This window comes from Cervus elaphus, chromosome 9 (genome assembly GCF_910594005.1).
Source record: "Cervus elaphus chromosome 9, mCerEla1.1, whole genome shotgun sequence".
NCBI classification, from domain to species: domain Eukaryota; kingdom Metazoa; phylum Chordata; class Mammalia; order Artiodactyla; family Cervidae; genus Cervus; species Cervus elaphus.
This window is the reverse complement of record NC_057823.1, coordinates 108,249,843-108,271,933: the sequence shown is the minus strand read 5'-3', so window position 1 is coordinate 108,271,933 and position 22,091 is coordinate 108,249,843. Positions and strand designations below refer to the sequence as shown.

General features: G+C 37.2%; 1 protein-coding gene across 4 annotated transcripts in view; it reads left to right on the top strand.

The window, feature by feature from the left end:
- Positions 1-22,091, top strand: part of TMEM232 (transmembrane protein 232) — a 272,688-nt gene that overhangs the window by 140,142 nt on the left and 110,455 nt on the right. For all 4 annotated transcript variants that reach the window (XM_043913765.1, XM_043913767.1, XM_043913768.1 and 1 more), the window contains one exon: positions 19,002-19,246. In XM_043913765.1, coding sequence (XP_043769700.1) covers positions 19,002-19,246 — 245 coding nt within the window. The remainder of the gene's footprint in view (positions 1-19,001; positions 19,247-22,091) is intronic.

The following is a 22,091-nucleotide window of genomic DNA, read 5'->3' as shown; positions in this document are numbered from 1 at the left end:
GCACTGGGTCTTAGAGGGGCATGAGGGATCTAATTGTTAAGTGGCTCTTTCACCACAGCACACGGACTCTCCGGCTGTGGCACGCAGGTTCAGTCATTGCAGCGTCCAGACTCTCTAGTTGTTTTGCTTGGGCTCCAGGACTTGTGAGCTCAGTAGTTGTGGCATGGAGGCTTGGTTGTTCCACAGTACACGGAATCTTATTTCCCTGACCCGGGATGGAATCTGCTTCCCCAGGATTGCCATACAAATTCTTGATATTGGACCCCCAGGGAATTCTTCTTTCATAATTATTTTTTAAAACACACTAGTAGTAATGACTAAGATTTGTTGGGCATTTACTGTGTGCCATGTCCTAAACACTTTACATGCATTCATTATTTAATCCTCAAAAAAGCCTCATATGATGTATAAGTTGTTATAGTATTGATTTTCTTGGGGATGCTTCTGATAGACACCTGCATTACAAAGTTGCAAACCTCCGTCCATAGTTCACCAGGCACTCTGTCTATCAGATCTAATCACTTGAATCAGATCTAATTAGATCTATCTAATCTAATCTAATTACTACTTGTCACTTCCACTGTATATCATAAGGGATTTGATTTAGGTCACACCTGAGTGGTCTAGAATCTGGCAATAAGGAGTTCATGATCTGAGCCACAGTCAGCTCCCAGTCTTCTTTTTGCTGACTATATAGAGCTTCTCTATCTTTAGCTGCAAAGAATTTAATCAATCTGATTTTGGTGTTGACCATTTGGTGATATCCATGTGTAGTCTTCTCTTGTGTTGTTGGAAGAGGGTGTTTGCTATGACCAGTGCGTTCTCTTGGCAAAACTCTATTAGCCTTTGCCCTGCTTCATTCTGTACTCCAAGGCCAAATTTCCCTGTTACTCCAGGTATTTCTTGACTTCCTACTTTTGCATTCCAGTCCCCTATAATGAAAAGGGTATCTTTTTTTGGTGTTAATTCTAGACGATCTTGTAGGTCATCATAGAACCGTTCAACTTCAAGTTCTTCAGCATTACTGGTTGGGGCATAGGCTTGTATTACTGTGATATTGAATGGTTTACCTTGGAAACAAACAGAGATTATTCTATCATTTTTGAGATTGCACCCAAGTACTGCAATTCAGACTCTTTTGTTGACTATTAAGGCTACTCCATTTCTTCTAAGGAATTCTATGGTCATCTGAGTTCAGTTCACCCTTTCCAGTCCATTTTAGTTCACTGATTCCTAAAATATTGACATTCACTCTTGCCATCTCCTGTTTGACCTCTTCCAATTTACCCTGATTCATGGACCTAACGTTCCAGGTTGCTATGCAATATTGTTCCCTTTACAGCATCAGACTTTACTTCCATCACCAGTCACATCCACAACTGGGTGTTGTTTTCACTTTGACTCAGCCTCTTCATTCTTTCTGGAGCTATTTCTCCACTCTTCTCCAGTAGCATATTGGGCACCTACCAACCTGGGGAATTCATGATAAAAGAAGTTCATGAGAAAAGGTAGTTCATGAGAAAAGAGGAGATTTGAAAATAATGAGAAAAGAAGAGAAGTGGGGGGGAAAGGGGGTTTATGAGAAAAAAAGAGACATGGGGAGCTCATTAGAAAAAAAGAGAAGTGAAAGGCAAAGGAGAAAAGGAAAGATATACCCATCTGAATGCAGAGTTCCAAAGAATAGCAAGGAGAGATAAGAAAGCCTTCTTCAGTGATCAATGCAAACAAATAGAGGAAAACAAAAGAATGGGAAAGACTAGAGATCTCTTCAAGAAAATTAGAGATACCAAGGGAACATTTCATGCAAAGATGGGCATGATAAAGGACAGAAATGGTATGGACCTAACAGAAACAGAAGATATTAAGAAGAGGTGGCAAGAATACACAGAAGAACTGTACAAAAAAGATCTTCATGACCCAGATAATCACAATGGGGTGATCACTCCCCTAGAGCCAGACATCCTGGAATGTGAAGTCAAGTGGGCCTTAGGAAGCATCACTACAGACAAAGCTAGTGGAGGTGATGGAATTCCAGTTGAGCTATTTCAAATCCTGAAAAATGATGTTGTGAAAGTGCTGCACTCAACATGCCAGAAAACTTGGAAAACTCAGCAGTGGCCACAGGACTGGAAAAGGTCGGTTTTCATTCCAATCCCAAAGGCACTGCCAAAGATTGTTCAAACTGCCACACAATTGCACTCATCTCACACGCTAGCAAAGTAATGCTCAAAGTTATCCAAGTCAGGTTTCAACAGTACATGAAATGAGAACTTCCAGATGCTCCAACTGGATTTAAAAAAGGCAGAGGAACCAGAGGGAAAATTGCCAACATCTGATGGATCATCGAAAAAGCAAGAGAGTTCCAGAAAAATATCAACTTCTTCTTTATTGACAATACCAAAGCCTTTGACTGTGTGGATCACAATAAACTGGAAAACTCTTCAAGAGATGGGAATACCAGACCACCTGACCTGCCTCCTGAGAAGTTTGTATGCAGGTGAAGAAGCAACAGTTAGAACCAGACATGGAACAACAGACTGGTACCAAATCAGGAAAGGAGTACATCAAGGTTGTGTATTGTCACCCTGCTTATTTAACTTATATGCAGAGCACATCATGGGAAAGACTGAGCTGGATGAGGCACAAGCTGGAATCAAGATAGCTGGGAGAAATATCAATAACCTCAGATATGCAGATGACACCATGCTTATGGCAGAAAGTGAAGAAGAACTGAAGAGCCTCCTGATGAAAGTGAAAGAGGAGAGTGAAAAAGCTGGCTTAAAACTCAACATTCAAAAAATAAAGATTATGGTATCTGGTCTCATCACTTTATGGTAAGGAGATGGGGAACCAGTGGAAACAGTGGCTGACTTTATTTTTCTGGGCTCCAAAATCACTGCAGATGGTGATTGCAGCCATGAAATTAAAAGACACTTACTCCTTGGAAGGAAAGTTATGACCAACCTAGATAGCATACTAAAAAGCAGAGACATTACTTTGCCAACAAAGGTCCATCTAGTCAAGGCTATGGTTTTTCCAGTGCTCATGTATGGATGTAAGAGTTAGACCATACAGAAAGCCTTCACTGAAGAATTGATGGTTTTGAACTGTGGTGTTGGAGAAGACTCTTGAGAGTCCCTTGGACTGCAAGGAGATCCAACCAGTCCATCCTAAAGGAGATCATTCCGGGGTGTTCATTGGAAGGACTGATGCTGAAGTTGAAAGTCCAGTATTAGGCCACCTGATGTGAAGAACTGACTCTGAAAAAGACTCTGATGCTGGGAAAGACTGAAGGTGGGAGGAGACAACAGAGGATGAGATGGTTGGATGGCATCATTGACTCAATAGACATGAGTTTGAGCAAATTCTGGGAGACAGTGATGGACAGGGAAGTCTGGTGCGCTGCAGTCCATGGGGTTGCAAAGAGTTGGACATGTCTGAGTGACTGAACTGAGATAAATCTTGATTTACTGATGAGGAAATTGTTATATTAAATAAGGACAGTTGAGGTTCCTAAAAGGTAAAGTAATTTGACTGTGGATATTGGTGCAGATTACATTGTTTGATTTTCTCATGTTGAATAGTCACTGCATCCCTGTATGAAAAACATTTGTTAATGCTGTAGTAATGTTTTAATATGGCTGCATCTGCTTTGATATTATTTTGCTCAAGATATTGCACCCATAATGTTTCTCTTATAATGTTTTCTTATAAGATTTTATATCAAAGTTGTGCTGAAGTAATACAATGTATTTGGAAGTGGTTATCCTTTTTATTTTTTTCTGTTCTTCGGAAGAATTTTGTCTTATTGTCATGATTTCTTCCTTAATAATTTTGTAGAATTTCCAAGTGAGGACATTTGATCATGAATACTTATAGAAAAGGTTTTAATTTGTAGAATTAACTTTCAGTTGTATGCCTTCCTAGACTTTATTTTTCTTTGCTTCAGCTTTGGTTGTTGTTTTCCTCCCTAAGAATTAATCTATGCCATCTCCATTGTAAAGATACATTATGATATCCCTCACGATATCCTTCTGTGATGTTTAGCATATTTAGAACCTGTCACGATGTTGTCTCTGCTGTTCTCCTTTTAGTCTATTATGCCAAGAGTTTATGAAAAACAAGTTTTGATTCTCTTGATACTGATACTTATTACTTTTGTTTTGAACCATTGGTTATTGAAGATTTTGTAATGACTACATATGTGGAGATTTGTTGTTATGTTTATGATTTTTGATTTCTAGTTTAATTATGTGCTCAGGGACAATAGTCTCATCATAATGAAATGTTATTCTTTATAAAAACTGTATATTTTCTATTATGAATATAACCACTGTACCTTTCTTTCTTTTTTTTTTTTTTTTAAGACTAGTCAAGTGCAGTAGTGAGAAGTGTACCTTTCTTTTATTAGGGTCCTTCTGGTTAGTATTTGCATGGAGTACCTATTTCCTTTTTTTTTAATTTCAAGCTCTTTGAATCCTTATATGTATATATCTTTAGAGAAGCAGTATTTTTTAACCTGAAAATTATTGACCTTGCATTTTAACCCTTATTCTATTTGCACTTAATGCCATTAGAATGTATTTGTGTTTATTGCTACATCTTGTTATTTACTATTCTATTTTTACTTCCTCTTCCTGGCTCTCCTTTTTCCCCCCTTTTCAATTCAATTCTTTTTTATTGAAGTTTATTTGATTTATAGTGCTATATTAACTTCAGGTATGCAGCGTAGAGATCGATAGTTTTATAAATTATATTCCATTAAAGTTATTTTGAAATATTGGTCATATTCTTCGTGCTTTGCATTTTATCCTTGTGTCTTATTTTATCCCTGGTAGTTTGTACCTCTTATGCAGCTTCCCCTCCCTTGCCTCTGCCCCACTCTCCCGCTTACTAGTAATCACTAATTTATCCTCTATGGGTCTGTTTGCTTTCTCATATGCATTCATTTGTTTTAATTTTTAGATTTCATATGTAAGTGAAAATATACAGCATTCGTTTTTCTCTGACTTACTTCACTAAGCATAATACCCTTCAGGTCCATCTATGTTGTGGCAAATGGCAAAATTTCATTCTTTTCTATAACTAAGTAACACATATATACATATATATGTATTATATAATATATATATATATATATATTTAATTGAGTTGTTTTCTTGATACTGAGTTGTGTGAACTCTTTGTATATTTTGGACATTAACTCCTATCAGGCACATCATTTGCCGATATCTTCTCCCATTCAGTAGGCTGTCTTTTTGCTTTGTTGTTGTCTTTCTTCACTCTGAAAAATATATATAATATATATACAATCTTTATCCATTCATCTGTTGATGGACACTTAGGTTGCTTCCAGTTTTTATCTATTGTAAATAATGTTGCCATGAACACTGGAATACTTGTATCTTTTTGAATGAGTGTTTTTGTTTTCTTGGGATATATACCTAAGAGCGGAATTGTTTGACTCTAGGTAGTGGTTCTTTTAATATTTTGAAGAACCTTCATACTGTTTTCCACAGTGCCTATCAATTTAAATTCCTATCAACTATGTACTGGGTTCCCTTTTTTCCACAACTTCACCAATGTTCATAATGTGTTGCATTTTTGAAGATAGGCATTCTGACCTGTGTGAGGTATACCTCATTGTGGTCTTGGTTTGCATTTTCCTAGTGATTAGTGATGTTTAACATCTTTTCGTGTGCCTACTGGCCATCTCTTTCTCTCTGTATACACACACACACACACACACATATATATATATATATATTTTTTTTTTTGGATAAATGTCTTATGAGATCTATTGCCCTTTTTTTTCATTTATTTTTATTAGTTGGAGGCTAATTACTTTATAATATTGCAGTGGTTTTTGCCATACATTGACATGAATCAACCATGGATTTACATGTGTTCCCCAACCCGCCTCCCACCTCCCTCCCCATCCCATCCCTCTGGGTCTTCCCAGTGCACCAGCCCCGAGCACTTGTCTCATGCATCCAACCTGGGCTGGCAATCTGCTTCACCCTTGATAGTATACTTGTTTCAATGCTGCTCTCTCAGAACACCCCATTTTTACCTGAGTTGTTTTCTGACACTGAGTGGCGTGAACCCTTCGCATATTTTGGACATTAACTCCTATCAGACACATCACTTACTGATGTCTTCTCCCATTCAGTAGGTTGTCTTTTTGTTTTGTTGTTGTCTTTCTTCACTCTGCAAAGGATGTAAGTGTAATTTGGTCAGTTTGTTTATTTCACTTTTGTTTCTCTTGTTTGAAGAGACAGATCCAAAGTAATATTGCCAAGATTTACATCAAAGAGTGTACTGCTTATATTTTTTATAGGAGATTTATGGTTTCTAGTCTTTACATTTTAGGTCTAGAGTTCATTTTGAGTTTATTTTGAATAAGGTATAAGAAACTGTTTGAATTTCATTCATTTAATGCACCTGTCCAGTTTTTCCAACACCACTTCTTTCAGAGATTGCCTTTTCTCCATTGCATGTTTTTGCTTGCTTTGTTATCAATTAATTGCCTATCTGTGTGTAGGTTTCCTTCTGGACTCTCTATTCTTGGCTATTGATCAGTATGTCTGTTTTTGTTTTTTTTTTTTCCATTACCATATTGTTTTGATTACTGACCCCAGTTCAATCCCTGTGTTAGGAAGATCTCCTGGAGAAAGGCATGGCAACCCACTCCAGTATTCTTGCCTGGGAAATCCCATGGACAGAGGAGCCTGGCGGGCTACAGTCCATGGGGCCGCAGAACCTGACATGACTGAGCGACTAACATTTTTGTAGTATAGTTTGAAGTCAGGAATCATGATACCTCCAGGTTTGTCCCTTTTTCTTAAGATTGCTGTGGCTATTTGGGGTCTTCCATGGTTCTATCCAAATTTTGGAATTATTTGTTCTAATTCTATGAAAAATATCACTGATATTTTGATAGGTATTGGATTAAATTTGTAGATTGCTTTGAGTAGGTAGGATGGAAATTTTCACAGTATTCTTCCAATCCATTAGCACAGGCTATCTTTCCATGTATTCATATCAAATTTAAGTTCCTTCACCAGTGTCTTATAGTTTTTAGAGTATAGTTCTTTCACCTCTTTGGTTAAGTTTATTCATGTATATTTCATTCTTTTTGATGTAGTTTTCAGTGGGATTATTTTTTTATATCTCTTTCACATAGTACATTATTAGTCTATAGAAAAGCAACAGATTTGTGCATATTAATCTTGTAGCCTGCAACTTTACTGAATTTAATTATTAGTTTTAATTGTGTGTGTGTACTTTTCAGTTCAGTTCAGCTCAGTTGCTCCGTCGTGTCCGACTCATTGCGACCCCATGAACCACTGCACACCAGGCCTCCCTGTCCATCACCAATTCCTGGAATTTACCCAAACTCATGTCCATCGAGTTGGTGATACCATCCAACCATCTCATCCTCTGTCGTCCCCTTCTCCTCCTGCCCTCAGTCTTTCCCAGCATCAGAGTCTTTGGAATGTGTACTTTTAGGTTTTTCTATATAAAGTATTGTATCACCTGCAAATGAGTCAGACACAACTAAGCAACTAAACAACACCTGAAAATAATGAGAGTTTCACTTCTTCCCTTCCAATGTGGATGCCTTTTATTTATTTTGTCTGATTGCTATGGCTAAGACGTCCAGTACTATGTTAAATAGAAATGGTGAGAGTGGGCATCCTTGATACTGATATTAGAGGAAAGGCTTTCTTTTTTTAGCCATTGAGTATGATCTTACTCCTTGGAAGGAAAGTTATGACCAACATAGACAACATGTTAAAAAGCAGAGACATTACTTTGCCAACAAAGGTCCGTCTAGTCAAGGCTATGGTTTTTCCCGTGGTCATGTATGGATGTGAGAATTGGACTATAAAGAAAGCTGAGCACCAAAGAATTGATGCTTTTGAACTGTGGTGTTGGAGAAGACTCTTGAGAGTCCCTTGGACTGCAAGGAGATCTAACCTGTCCATCCTAAAGGAGATCAGTCCTGGGTGTTCATTGGAAGGACTGATGCTGAAGCTGAAACCCCAATACTTTGGCCACCTGATGCAAAGGGTTGACTCATTGGAAAAGACCCTGGTGCTGGGATGGATTGGGGGCAGGAGGAGAAGGGGATGACAGAGGATGAGATGGCTGGATGGCATCACCGACTCAATGGACATGGCTTTGGATAAACTCCAGGAGTTGGTGATGGACAGGGAGGCCTGGCATGCTGCAGTCCATGGGGTTGCAGAGCCGGATACGACTTAGTGACTGAACTGAACTGAACTGATGATGTTAGTTATGGGTTTTCATAAATGGCCATTATTTTATTGAGATATTTTCCCTCTATACAAACTTTGTTGAGAATGTTTATCATGGATGAGTATTGAATTGTGTCAGATGCTTTCCCTGTGTCTACTGAGATGATCACGTGATTTTTATCCTTTATCTTGTGACTGTGGGGTATCACGTTGATTTGAGTTTCTTAAGTTGAACTATACTTGCTTTCCTGGAATAAAATCTCACTTGTTCACGGTGTATGGTCTTTTTTATGTTTGTTGAATTAAGTCTGCCAATATTTTGTTGTGGATTCTTACATCCATATTCATCAAAGACAGTGACTTGTACTTTTGTTTTTTGTAGTGTCTGGTTTTGATATGAGGTAATGGTGGCCTTGTTGAATGAATTTGGGAGTGTTCCTTCCTCTTTAGTTTTTTGGAATAGTTTGAGGATAGGTATTAACTCTCCTTTTTATATTTGGTAGAATTCTCCTGTGAATACATCTGTTCCTGGAATTTTTTGGAAGATTTTTGATTCTTGATTGAATTTAATTTATAGTAATCAATCTGTTCAGATTGTCTATTTCCTCCTGATTTAATCTTGATAGATTATAGGGTGTATGTTTCTAAAGGTTTATCCCTTTGTTCTTGGTTATGCAATTTGTTGACATTTAACTATTTATACTATTCTCCTATGATTTTTTCTCATATTATTTGTAATTTCTCCTCTTTCATTTCTTATTTATTTGTATCCTGTCTTTTTTATTTTTAATGAGCCTAGCTACAGGCTTATCAAATTTGTTTATTTTTCAAAAGAAAATCAACTCTTGGTTTCATTGATCTTTCCTATTGTTTTATTGGTCTATATTTTATTTATTTTCTTATTACCTTTATTATTTTATTTCTTCTGCTTCCTTTGGGCTTTGTTCCTTTTCTAATTTTGCTTAGATGCTCATTTAGATTATTTGAGGTTTGTGTTGCTTCATGAAGTAGGCCTTATTGCTAAAAATTTCTCTCAGAAGTGCTTTTGCTATGTCCTATAGATGTAGGAAAGTTCTGTCTTGATTTTCATTTGTCTGAAGGTGTAGTCCGACTGTCTCTGATTTCTTGCTGAGTTCCTGTTTTGTGTGAGCGTTTAGAATGCGGCCCACTCTCCATGTGTTTGTGCTTTTCCCGTTTTTCTTCTTATAATTGTTTTCTAGTTTCATATTGTTATGATCAACAGTGATACTTGATGTAACTTTTGTCCCCTAAAATTTGTTGAGACTTGTTTTTATTTTATTTATTTATTTTTTTTCCAAGTTCACAGTCCCAGCTTTATTGCCACTTGGTCACACGCGATTTAAAAAAACACACACGATTGTAAAATACGCACACATCAGGAATTAGGAGGCCATGAAACAAGGGGCTTACAGGTGCCAAAAATATCCTAGGATTCAGAATAAACAAAACCAACTGAAAAACTTCTTGGTTCAAAACACAAAGATATCCTAGCACATGATCTGTCTGGGAGAACTTTCCATATGCACTTGAATCCAGTATGTATTTGACTCTTTTGGATGAAATGTCCTGAAATATCTATATTAAGATCAACAGGTCTAATATGTCACTTAGGACCAGTGTTTTCTTACTGATTTTCTCTCTGGATCTCTGTCCATTGATGTAAGTGGGATGTCAAGGTTTCTTACTACTACTTTATTGTTAATTTCTCCCTTTATGTCTGTAAACATTTGCTTTATATATTTAGGAGCCCCTGTATTAGGTGCATGCATGGTTATGAATGTTATCCTCTTGTATTGATCCCTTTGTCATTATATAATGTCCTTTTTAGTCTTTTATTATAGAGTTTGACTTTAAAGTTTACTTTTCTGATATGATTATTGCTATCCTAGCTTTCTCTTCACATCTGTTTGCATGGACCATATTTTTCTATCCCCACTTTCAGTCTGCATTTGTCTTTAGCTGTAGCGTCTCTTGTAGGCAACATGTAGATAGGACTTGTTTTTTTTTTAATCCAATCAGCTATTTAATCAACAGACATTTAAAGTGATTATTGATAGCTATGTACTTGTTCCCATTTTGTTACTTATTTTCTGGTTGTCCTCTAATCCTTTTTTAAAATTAGTTTTGTGCCCTTTCAGGAAGATTTTTCATTATACCATTTCATCTTAGCTTTTCTGCTTGTTTATTATGTAGTCATGCAGTCTTTTATTTGTTACTCCAATGTTTCAAAATGAATCCTTCATTATTTCATTCTAATGTAGGGGAATTTATGTTTTCCTGGGCCATAAAATGGTCTTAAACTATTTTAACAACTTTTATTTCTTTTATACACTTTTCCTGTTGAGCATTTAAATTGTGTTTCTCTGGATGTGTTTCTATATGTGTATGCTATGTGCACCTGTGTGTGTTTACAGATACCAACATATTAATGTTGTTTTATACACTCAATATACTTTTGCTTTACTGATATATTTACTTGTTTCTTTCCTTACTTTTTCTTCTTGAATTGCTGGCCTTCTATACGGGATTATTTTTCTTTTGCTCAAAGAAAATCCTTTCGTATTCTTTTCACGAGCATTGGCTGGTGGCTAATTCTGTCAGTTTTTGCTGACAGAAGGGTTTTATTCAATTTGATTCTAAAGGGTAGGTTTGTTGGCCAAGAATTCTATTTTGGTATGGATAGGAGAAAGTGTCTAATCAATTGCTGTTTATTCTTTTCCTATATAATGTTTTTCCTTGCATCATTTTTATGACTTTAGTCATCAAATTTTTTCCAGCTTATTTTTAGCTAGTACATAAATTTTAAAAATATTTATTTGTTTGGCTATGACGCATGTGGGATCTTCAGTCTTCATTGTGGCATGTGAGTTTTTTGTTTTTTGTTTTTTTTTTTTTTTAGTTGCAGGAAATGGCAACCCACTCCAGTGTTCTTGCCTGGAGAATCCCAGGGACTGGGGAGCCTGGTGGGCTGCTGTCTATGGGGTCGCACAGGGTCGGACACGACTGAAGTGACTTAACAGCAGCAGCAGCATGCGGACTCTTTAGTTGCAGCATGTGGTATCTGGTTCCCTGACCAGGGATTGTACCCAGGCCCCCTGCAATAGAAGTGTGGAGTCTTAACCACTGAACCACTAGGGAAGTCTCAAGGTAATATAATTTTAATGTCAAGTTACATATTAACATGTCTATACTAGGTTCAGTACTAACAATGTCTAAACTAACTCCTTTAAATTCTACAAAGCTAATTATTCAAAAGGTCAAAGTGCTGTTCAGTTCAGTTGCTCAGTCATGTCTGACTCTTTGTGACCCCATGGACTGTAGCAACCCACGTTTCCCCATCCTTCACCATCTCCCAGGGTTTGCTCAAACTCATGTCCATCAAGTCAGTGATGCCATCCGACCATCTCATCCTCTGCCATCCCCTTCAATCTTCAATCTTCAAGACCCAGCATCAGGGTCTTTCCAACGAGTCAGCTCTTCGCATCAGGTACCCAAAGTATTAGAGCTTCAGTTTCAGCATCAGTCCTTCCAGTGAATATTCAGGGTTGATTTCCTTTAGGATGGACTGGTTGGATCTCCTTGCAGTCCAAGGGACTCTCAAGAGTCTTCTCCAACACCACAGTTCAAAAGTATCAGTTCTTCAGTGCTCAGCCTTTTTTATTGTCCAACTCTCACATCCTTACATGACTACTAGAAAAGCCACAGCTTTGAATAGACGGACCTTTCCAGGCAAAGTAATGTCTCTGCTCTTTAATACACTGTCTAGGTCATTGCTTTTCTTCCAAGAAGCAGGCGTCTTTTAATTCCATGGCTGCAGTCACCGCCTGTAGTGATTTTGGAGCCCAAAGTGATCAGTATCTATGCAGTTTTCAGGTTTTCTCTCTGCCATCCGTGGGCAACGCTTTGTTCTTACATTATTCCCGTGTGATCTTCTGACTTCCTTAAATTCTACAGCGGAAGCTCCCTTTCATGCTTAATTTTCCTGGGGAAAATGATACTCATTTATCTTATATTTTAAAAGTCTGCCTATTCTTAAGCGAATTAATAATGGTACTGTGGAATAACTTAAACAACTAAATCACATATATGAATAAAACAAAGCAAGATGATTTCAAAAGAATGAGCACATTTGGTCTATAGGTGTAATATGTTAGAGCAAATATTTTGAATTTATTAAAACTGTACTGTCTTGTCTGAATACTTTCTATACAATTTATCTTTATAGGTTTAATTTTACAGTAGAACATAAGCATGATATAATCAAGGTTTTCTTTCCTTTTCTTTGGCCCTATAATGGCAACACATTTACAGTAATAAAATAAAAAGGTTACTTATTCCTAAATATCCTTAGTTTTAAGAAATTAGCCACTAATTCCCACATCCCACTGAACCACTTACACTACTGTCTGGTGCTTCCCTGGTAGCTCATATGGTTAAGTGTCTGCCTGCAGTGTAGACCTCCGTTTGATCCCTGGGAAAGGGATGGCTACACACTCCAGTATTCTTGGGGCCTCCCTGGTGAATGAGACAGTGAAGAATCTGCCTGTAATGAGGGAGACCCTGGTTTGATTTCTGGGTCGTGATGATCCCCCGGAGAATGGAGTGGCTACTCACTCCCTTATCCTTGCCTGGAGACTCCCGTGGACAGAGGAGCCTGGCGGGCTACTGTCCACGAGGTCCCAAAGAGTGGACAGTCCACAGGTCACAAAGTGCTGGACACGACTGGGTGACTAACACTATCACCTGCACTTCACCTTCACATCTCTTTGGGGAAACAAATGCTGTAGCATAAAATAGAAACTTATACAAGTGGTAAAACCTCTGTTAGTCTTCAGATCTTTCCTCACTGTTCAATGTGAACAGAGAGCATATTAAAAAAAAAAAAAAAAACTATACAGTGAAGGCTTGTGCCTCAGATACTTTGATCTACAATATTTATTCTACTCTTATTTCAGTTAATGCAAATAAGTGTGATTATAGAAAACCTTTGTTTATTCTTTCCTTCCCAATACCTTGCTCCCAGATACTTGCTTCATGTAAGGTAATCATCATATTACCTACACAGGGTGAATCACAGCATTAATTATAGGCCACATTAGAGTGGGAAGGATTTATTTCAGAAGGATTGATGATACTTGTATATTTATGGAATTAAGAGAGATTTTCTCTTTTTATACTTTAAAAATATATATGCAATTCACATGATAATCTACTGAATTTAATAATTTAAGGTTTACATTTAATACCTGAGTTTATCTACATCACTAGTAAATCCTTTACTGTGTTGTGTACTTTTATGTCTTGTATTTTTTTTAAATCCATAATAACATTCCATCGTCTATAATTCTTTTTATATCTGTTCACAAAATTTGATGCTTAATGGAGGTTAGATGAGAAGTGAGATATTTAATAGCATATTTGAAGTGAAAAACATTTCTAAATAGATCCCTAAACATGAGCCCTTTATCTGACAAATTCAATATAAACCCAACTGTTGCCTGAGTTTTTGGGAAAGAAATCAAAAACTGTCATATACTCACAGCGGCATAATAAACAAGTGTTAATTGATGTGCTTTGTTTGAAATACTTCCAGGGAGACTTGCAATGAGCAAGGCTCCGCTGTATAGGCAATTCGGCAGCATATGTTGGCACGTCTAGGAAAAGTCATCATGTATAAATGCTCTCTGCCATCTGTTACATGACCTAAAATATCAAACGTAAATATGTACAGCTAAAATGAATATGCGACTTTATTCAGAATACCTTTGACTCAGTAGGTAAGCACTTGGTGGTTAACATTTCATGGTGAGGTCTTTAAAATAAAATCTGTTTTTATTCTTAATGACATTTCCATACTCCTAATGCACTCTGTAAAGCAGCAAAACAGAACCAAGAGCAGTATTTGTCTCTATTCTCTCAGTATCTCTCTCCCTTCCCCCACGTATGGTTCTTCTTCAGGCATAAATGGAAACTCTTGAGTGGGGAAAGGGAGATGCATTTTTGGAAGTGTACAGTTTCTTTACATACTTATCGATAGAATTTCAGTATAACAGACACATTGTCTTAAGAAAACAAAAATATTTGTAGCGTTTTTACAATGCGCCAACTGCTGTACTAAGTACATTACCTAAGGTAACTCATCCAAACTCATAATTCCACCACCATCACCACTCACACAGGTGACAGTCTGAGTCCAAACAAGGTTAAAATAAGTGAGTAGTGTGGATGCACCTATGAGTGAGCTGAACCCAAGGGTTCTGCCGTTTCCGTGTCATCCTGCCTCCAAAATTAAATACAAACAAGGAACTAGTATTTATCGAAGAACTTTTGTGTGTCAGACACTGTGCTAGAAAACATATTCAGTTCTTGTGTTTAACTTTTATAGGCGCCTAGGAAGGGGAGTAGTATTATCATTCCATTTTAGGAACGAAGAAACATGCTCAGAGAGGTGAAGTAACTTGCGCAGGGTCACTCAATCTCTAAAGTGGGAAAGTGGATATTCCCATCTAGTCCTTTTCTTAATCTACTGTAATGGTGGTTTTTAAACTTTAATACATTTAGGAGTATGGCCTGAAATTCTCTATTTATAACATGCCCCTAGGCGATGACAATAATAATGGTCTGAGGACCACAATTTTAGTAACTGCTGTCCTCCTTTGTGAGATTTTATAACTCCCGGAGGGAATAATCTTTTGAGACCACCAGTGAGTCACTTTCATTTACATTTTGAACTTTGAAGAAAAATTATATATATTTTCACAAATAAATTAAATGTTCTCAGCTCTGAGTCTACTTAAGGCCAAGTGGAGACCAAAAACAGAGACACAGGGATGGAGACAATATTTGACGCAGACTATGCTGCAGTGCCTAACACCCTATTTCTTTCTTTTTTATTCTCTCATGTCAAGGGCAGTGTGAATTAGCTTCAGTTTTAGTGTGTTTACTACAGTTTCCTAAACACTGATGGAAAATGCAGAACTCTGGACAGGATTTTGTTTTCTTTTGTGTTGCTACTACATCACAATTCTTTGGGTAATTTCACCTACTCTGAGTTATCCATCTTCTTGCCAGCCTAAATGAATCATGATTTTTACCATCATTATGCCCAAAATAAAGACAGAAGGATGAAAATCTGACCTTGCATGTGGCTACAATCTGTGTGTGAGAGAAATACTCTTCAGGAGTACCACTTTCCCAATTTTAATACTAAATCAATAAAATTAGCATAGGTAATCAAAAATTGTCATGTTTCTTAATAAAAAGTATCAACTTTCGACAATGTAATAAGAAGAATCCTGAATTTTAAAGCCTACATGGCGTTGTTAAAAAATAGGGACACATGATAAGAATATTAATGTATAAAGATGGAATTTGGGATAATACTCATTGGTAGACTAAATAGTAATTTCATGATTTTGGAGTCTACTTAAAAAGTGGTCATTAATATTTTGGGTAAATTTACTTCTAAGATGTATCCCTGGTGGCTCAGAGGTTAAAGTGTCTGCCTGCAGTGCAGGAGACCTGGGTTCAATCCCTGGGTCGCGAAGATCCCCTGGAGAAGGAAGAGGCAACCCATTCCAGTATTCTTGCCTGGAGAATCCCATAGACGGAGGAGCCTGGTGGGCTACAGTCCACAGGGTCGCAAAGAGTCGGACACAACTGAGCTACTTTAACTTCTAAGATGTATAGATTCATACTTATGCATCACTGGCATAAATAAATTCATAGTCTCTGAGTTTTAAAATGAGAATAATAGGTCTTCCCTGGTGGCCCTGTGGTTAAGACTCTGTGCTTCCAATGCTAGGGTTATGTATTCGATTCCTGGTCTGGGAACTAAGATCCCACATGCCTTGCATTGTGGTAAAAAAAAAAACAAACAAAACAAAACAAAAAAAAAAAAAAACAGGATAATAGCTCAAGAAAAAAGAAGATTCTTTAGAATAGAGATTACTCTGGAAGTATAATTATAATCCTATTTGATAAATTTGCTAATATGAAAGTGACTATGTAACAAACTTGTCTTTGGCTGAAAAGGGTGGATCAGGCTTCTCGAGGTCAGTGGTGGGAGCACCTCATAAAAGCAGAGCATCAGCGTCCATCTTGGGGTACTCCTGAAAGCAACTGATGCCTGTTGAGCGTCTCACTGTTGGCTAGACAGATCACCCTTTGTTATCTAAGTGAACCCTCACAAAACTCTAAGGAGTGGTTATTATTATCTCTACGTCACAAATGAAAAACACGGTGGAACCAAACTGAACCCAAAACATAGACTTGGAGAGATTAACTAAATTCTGCAAGTTGCATCCTTAATTAGTAAGTGGAATAGCTAGACCTGATTTCAGATCTTTCTAACGGCAAAGTCCATCTTCTTTTCTGGCTTCTTCCTGCAGGAAAGCAAACAAAACCTTTTATAGATAAGGCCGATATGCATTTGACCAGTATTTGAAACTACATTTCCATAAGTTGAATGCCTTGGAAATCACTGAGGGAGGAAAACTAACCTGAGATTTCAAGTAGGGAACCATGGTGGAGGCTGTGGCAGTCTTCACGCTGCTCTGGGAGAGAGCTGGCCTCTGGGTCTATAGCCGTCCAGGAGGGCAGAAGGCAACGCGCAGCCAAGTGAGACGGAGTGAGAAGGGCGTGAAGATTCTGTGATACTCAGCAGTGCTGTCCTGGAAACGATGTAGTTACCCGAAATTATGTGATGAGAAGACACTATTTTTGTTGGTTTATTCATTTACTCAGACACTTATTCATTCGTATTCTCTTAGCAATGGAAGAGCTCTTAGTAACATATTTGTACTATATGGTGTTATTGATTTTGAACTACCTTTTCTTATGAAAAAGTTAATACACAGAAATGGAGCAGAATAAATAGCCCAGGTATTGTGATAACTATTTTATCGATGGGACATGCAGACTTTGAGACCTTAAATAATGTCCTAAAAATCACCACAGCTACTGAGTGTCCTAGGCACATTTAATTTCTTGTTTCAAATTGAATGCTCTTTCCATGATCTTGACCTGGTTAATAAGCAAGATACACACTGGGAATAGTATAAACAGAATTGTATACTGATTTCAATATCCAGAGATAATGGAAATCAAAGATATTTAAGAGTAGGTATATATCAAAAAAGGCTGGTGATAATGTTCTTTTTCTGAAATAGTGAAAATATAGCCCTCTTTTTTAAAGGTCAGTATTAATTTTCTAGCACTTAGAGGCTACTTTGAGTCTTCATTTCATTATTTTGATGCTTACCTACTTGCATGATTTTCACCACATCCTTTTTACATATGTTTTGCCTGTTATTCTTTCTTATCCTTTCAGTCTTCTGCATTATTTACTCTGCCTTTTTCTGTTTTCCTTATTGCTTTAAACCTTTACTTGTTCAGTTTTAATCTTAAGATTGTTTTCATTTTTTCCACTGTAATTTTGTCTAGATAATGAAATCATTCAGTCAGTCATGTCTGACTCTTTGCAACCCTTTGGACTGTAACCCACCCGGCTTCTCTGTCCATGGGATTATTCAGGCAAGAAATACTGGAGTGGGTTGTTATTTCCTCCTCCAGGGGATCTTCCTGACCCAGGGACTGAACTTGTGTCTCCTGTGTCTCCTGCATTGCAGGCAGATTCTTTACCTGCTGAGCCATCAAGGAAGCTGAGATAATGCAATAGTTAGTCTTTAAATAGTAATTTTACTGTGCTAGCCCTAATCCTGGAATCCTAAAGAGGTTAGGTAGATGTTCATATGAAGAAAACATTTTTCATTCTTCATTTTCTACTGTAGGATCTACAGATATTTAAAATGAATCCTGAGTGACTAGTAATGAGCTGCTTGAAGATGGATAATATTAAATAAAACTGTAAAAACAAATAAAAGGAGGCAGTACCTAACTTAGTTATGAGAAAGAATTTTTAATATTAACATATTGTGAACCCTAAAAAACATAATAAATGACATTGTGAAACTTACATCTTCATTTATTTTTACTGATTCCAGCTGAAGAAAATGTACCTTTAGCTGTTTCAGAAGAAGGTATAATTAAAAATCAGTCATGGATATTATTGGACACAAATAAGAAAATTCAGAAAATTGCTCTTACATGAATAAAAATTGCTTAGATATTGTGAAGGTTTTTTTTTTTGTGTGTGTGTGTGTGTGTTTCTGTATTAGGACATAATTCAATATAAATCTAAATCCTGTAACATTTCCAATACAAGCTAACTATAAAGCCCTTTTTGTTTTTTACTTAACTCAGATTTCATGCTATAGAAATTTTCTGTTGACTTCAGGGAAAGTTTAGATTACACAGACAGAAATGAAATTCTGACCTAATAAAACATTTATATTATCAATGCTTCAACTGATTGCTTACTTTCTTACTAAGTTAGTATTATAAATGCTTATGAAATTCTTGTATGGGACGTATACAGATTTAAAATAGAAATTATATCATTACATTTAAAAAATTTCAAGACTAATTTCCTTCATGCTTAATAGTTTTTTGTTGTTGTTGAAAATTCTTGCTATGATTTTTAAAATCTTTTGAGAAAATGCATCTTTCTCCTTTAAAGCTTATTTTTATTTAATAGGAAGAATATTTCTTTCCTAGTCAAAAAAAATAAATATATATTTTACCTTTTATTTAATAATGCATTATTTTTCTCTCATTTAATTCTATGTTTTTACTTTTTTTTTTTTCTTTAAACAGGCGGAGATAAATGACCCAACTGATCCTTTCACAGGTTATCGTACAAAAGTGTCATCAAATACAGGGGATGAAAGTTTCTCCAAATATATAGGCTGGAGAATTGCCAGCGTGCTTTCCAAACTGTTCTTCCCTTCCGTGGATGCCTGTCTTCTTCCTCTGAAAAAACCACTGAAACGGTATCAAAGGAAAGATATGAACAAAACGCAGGATTCCATGAAGAAGACAGTCCTACGTTTTACTGTAAGGTAAGGTGATGCACTATTCAAAATATTTCTGTTATTCTAACATAACATTTTGGAATCCTGTGAATTACCCATAATCATGTAACTCACTTTTCCTTTCACAATTACCCACTTTATGTAACTCAGTTTTCCTTTTTTGATTCAAATCTTGGCTTCATCACCTTCTAGATATTTTATCTAGATATTTTATCATGAGCAAGTATTCCTTTCTCAGAAAGTGTTTCCTCGTGCTTAAAATAGGTATTATTGTGTAATATAAATCACTGTTTTATTAAAGTGAAAGCTTCTCTTCCATAGTGACCTACATTTGCCTAGTTCACCCCTATTTCTCCCTATTATTAATCACTGTGTGTCCTTCCAAGGTCTATAAAATATTAATATAAGAAATGATGAGTACATTTTAAATTTTCTCTCCATTTTTGATTGTGGTTTATGGATTTCTTAAGTCTGTTTAGGAAAATTCTTTTCATTTTGAGATTAAAATATTGTCACATTTCTCCTAGTGTTTATTTTTCCTTTTTAAAAATTGCCTTACCGAGGTACGACTGATGCGCAAAACTGTACATATTTAATGCTTACAAACTGATAAGTATGCAGTTGGGAAACCATTATAGCACTTATGCCATAAGCCTATTCATCGCCTCAAAAATTTTCTTCTATTCTTTTTGTTATTATTCTTAAAAATAATTATTTTCAAGGTGCATTTGAATTTTAGTTAGAAATTTTTGTTTTAAGAAAACCTTTTTCTAACATTTCAAGTGATGTTCCTTGTTGTCACCATGTCCTAATCATGGTTTCAACTGCAGGTGAGCTTGTGTAAACAATGCAGGAGGCCCTGCCTTATTTTGATAAATCGGTATCTGAGTAAAAATGGACTGGGTGATGTTGGCACTTTGTGTGACACTGGAGTTCCTAGTGTTATCATTTTAAGAAAATTGATGTCTTGATATTAATTCCAGTTAAGCTACACTTACAAATGGCGTTTGAGAGTGCTCTGACATTTAAACATGGATTATGGTTTGTACTCCCTCATTTAGGCTCTCACATTTTTATTAACAGCTTTAGTTTCCTTCCACTGGTCTATATTTTCTATATTTTCAGACATGTTTTAATGATGCAAAGGTGAGTCAAAGTGGCGGTGTTGTAGCAGAGATGATATTAAAAAAGCATATCTTTTCAATACTTTAATAGAAATTGAACTCATGGAGTTTCTTCCTCTCAATTTTAGGAGTGGGGTATGGAATCTTCTAGTACTTTTAAGAATTTATTTTGGACGCTTTAACCGTGTGGATTTTTTTTTTTTGGTATGTGATGTGAAGTGTTGTTCTGTGTGATTATTCAATGTTCCAACAATGTTTATTGAGTAATCTATCTGCTGTCAACATTTTTCCTGATGTTAAATGTCTATCAAATACGAAACGCCCATTTATTTTCTTTTTCTATGTTCTAAAGTAATTTTAAAATTACTTTAAAGGATAGTCAAGAACAGTGAGGGGAAAGGTAAAGAGTGAAAAGGAGGATGGAGATGCGCCCGCTGGGACCATAAGGAAGGGGCTAGAGAGAGACAGGGGCACAGGTCGGGAATGCTTTAAAGGGCAGAACAGAGAAGTGAAAATAGGAGCAGGAAGGAAGGTGAAAGAGGTGGAAAGGAGGGGGAGAAGAGGCAAGCAGGGGCGAGCTGCGCTGAGGGTGGAAAGCACAGCGGGGTGAGACGCCGAGGCCTGGGACCGGGAGGAGGCTCCGCCGGGTCGGAGAGAGGCGAGAGCCCGGGCCGGGCCGGGACCACAGAGCCCGCGGCGCCGCAGGCTTGGGGCGGTGTCTTCTCAGGGCCCACGCTTCGTTACATAAGGGAGACTCATTCGTCACCGATCTGTGAAAAAACGATCTCCTTTACGCATTTTTACTTTTCCACAGCTCATTACAGCCTCTAAAAATCAGTCTCTGAGTCGAACGAGAGCCGAGCTGCCCTCCAGCAGAGGCCCGTCAGCGTGGCACAGGGCGCCTCTCACATCGCAGCCTTCTTGCCGTAGAGCAGGGCACAGCGCCCCCTGGAGTTGTGCACATTGCCGGCTCCAGTTAGGGGTGAGCTCACCCCGGGGTGCAGCGGATGTGAGCGGAACAGGACTGCAGCTCAGGGCCTTCAAGACTCGGTCAGGCCTGGCTGAACAGTCTTTACTGTCTATTAGGGGTTCATGGTTTTGCTTCTGTACATTAAATTGGGGGGGGGGGGTGTTGCTTTTCATGGTACATGCTGTTGGATGCACGGTTGTTTTCCCCTCAGCATTTTTTAAAAAATGAGAAAATCATTATGTTTCTTTACTATGAAACAGCAGCCCTAAACCGAGACATAGAATGCTTTCACTTCAAAACATAGTTGTTGTTTTTTCCTTTTCCCTCTTTGTCAGTAAAACTATCTTCAATCTACCTTAAGGCTGAGAATTCAGAACTCTGAAGATCAAATTTTCAAAAACCAGTCTCTACATTTATACTTTTTGGCTTCTGAGGTTTATTGGAGGTGTGTTTTCTAAGCTTATGCCTTGAATCCCTGAAAATTCACAAACGTAGTTATTTGCACTCATGTAAAGACTAGGAGAATATTAACTTAGAACTTTATCTCTGATTAGGCTTAGTTTGCTCACCAATTTTGTATCACAAGACTTCATTCATAAGACCGGCATCTGGAAGAGAGCCCAGATGAAACTCACAAGAATGGGCCAAGAACATCCATAGGTGTACAGACAGGACCTTTGACATAGCTGACTTCCTGAACAGAGCAGTCCTTCCAAAGGCTACTGCATTTCCTATGCAGCCTCCTTTATAAAAGGAGCCAGTTCCAAGGTAGGGGAAC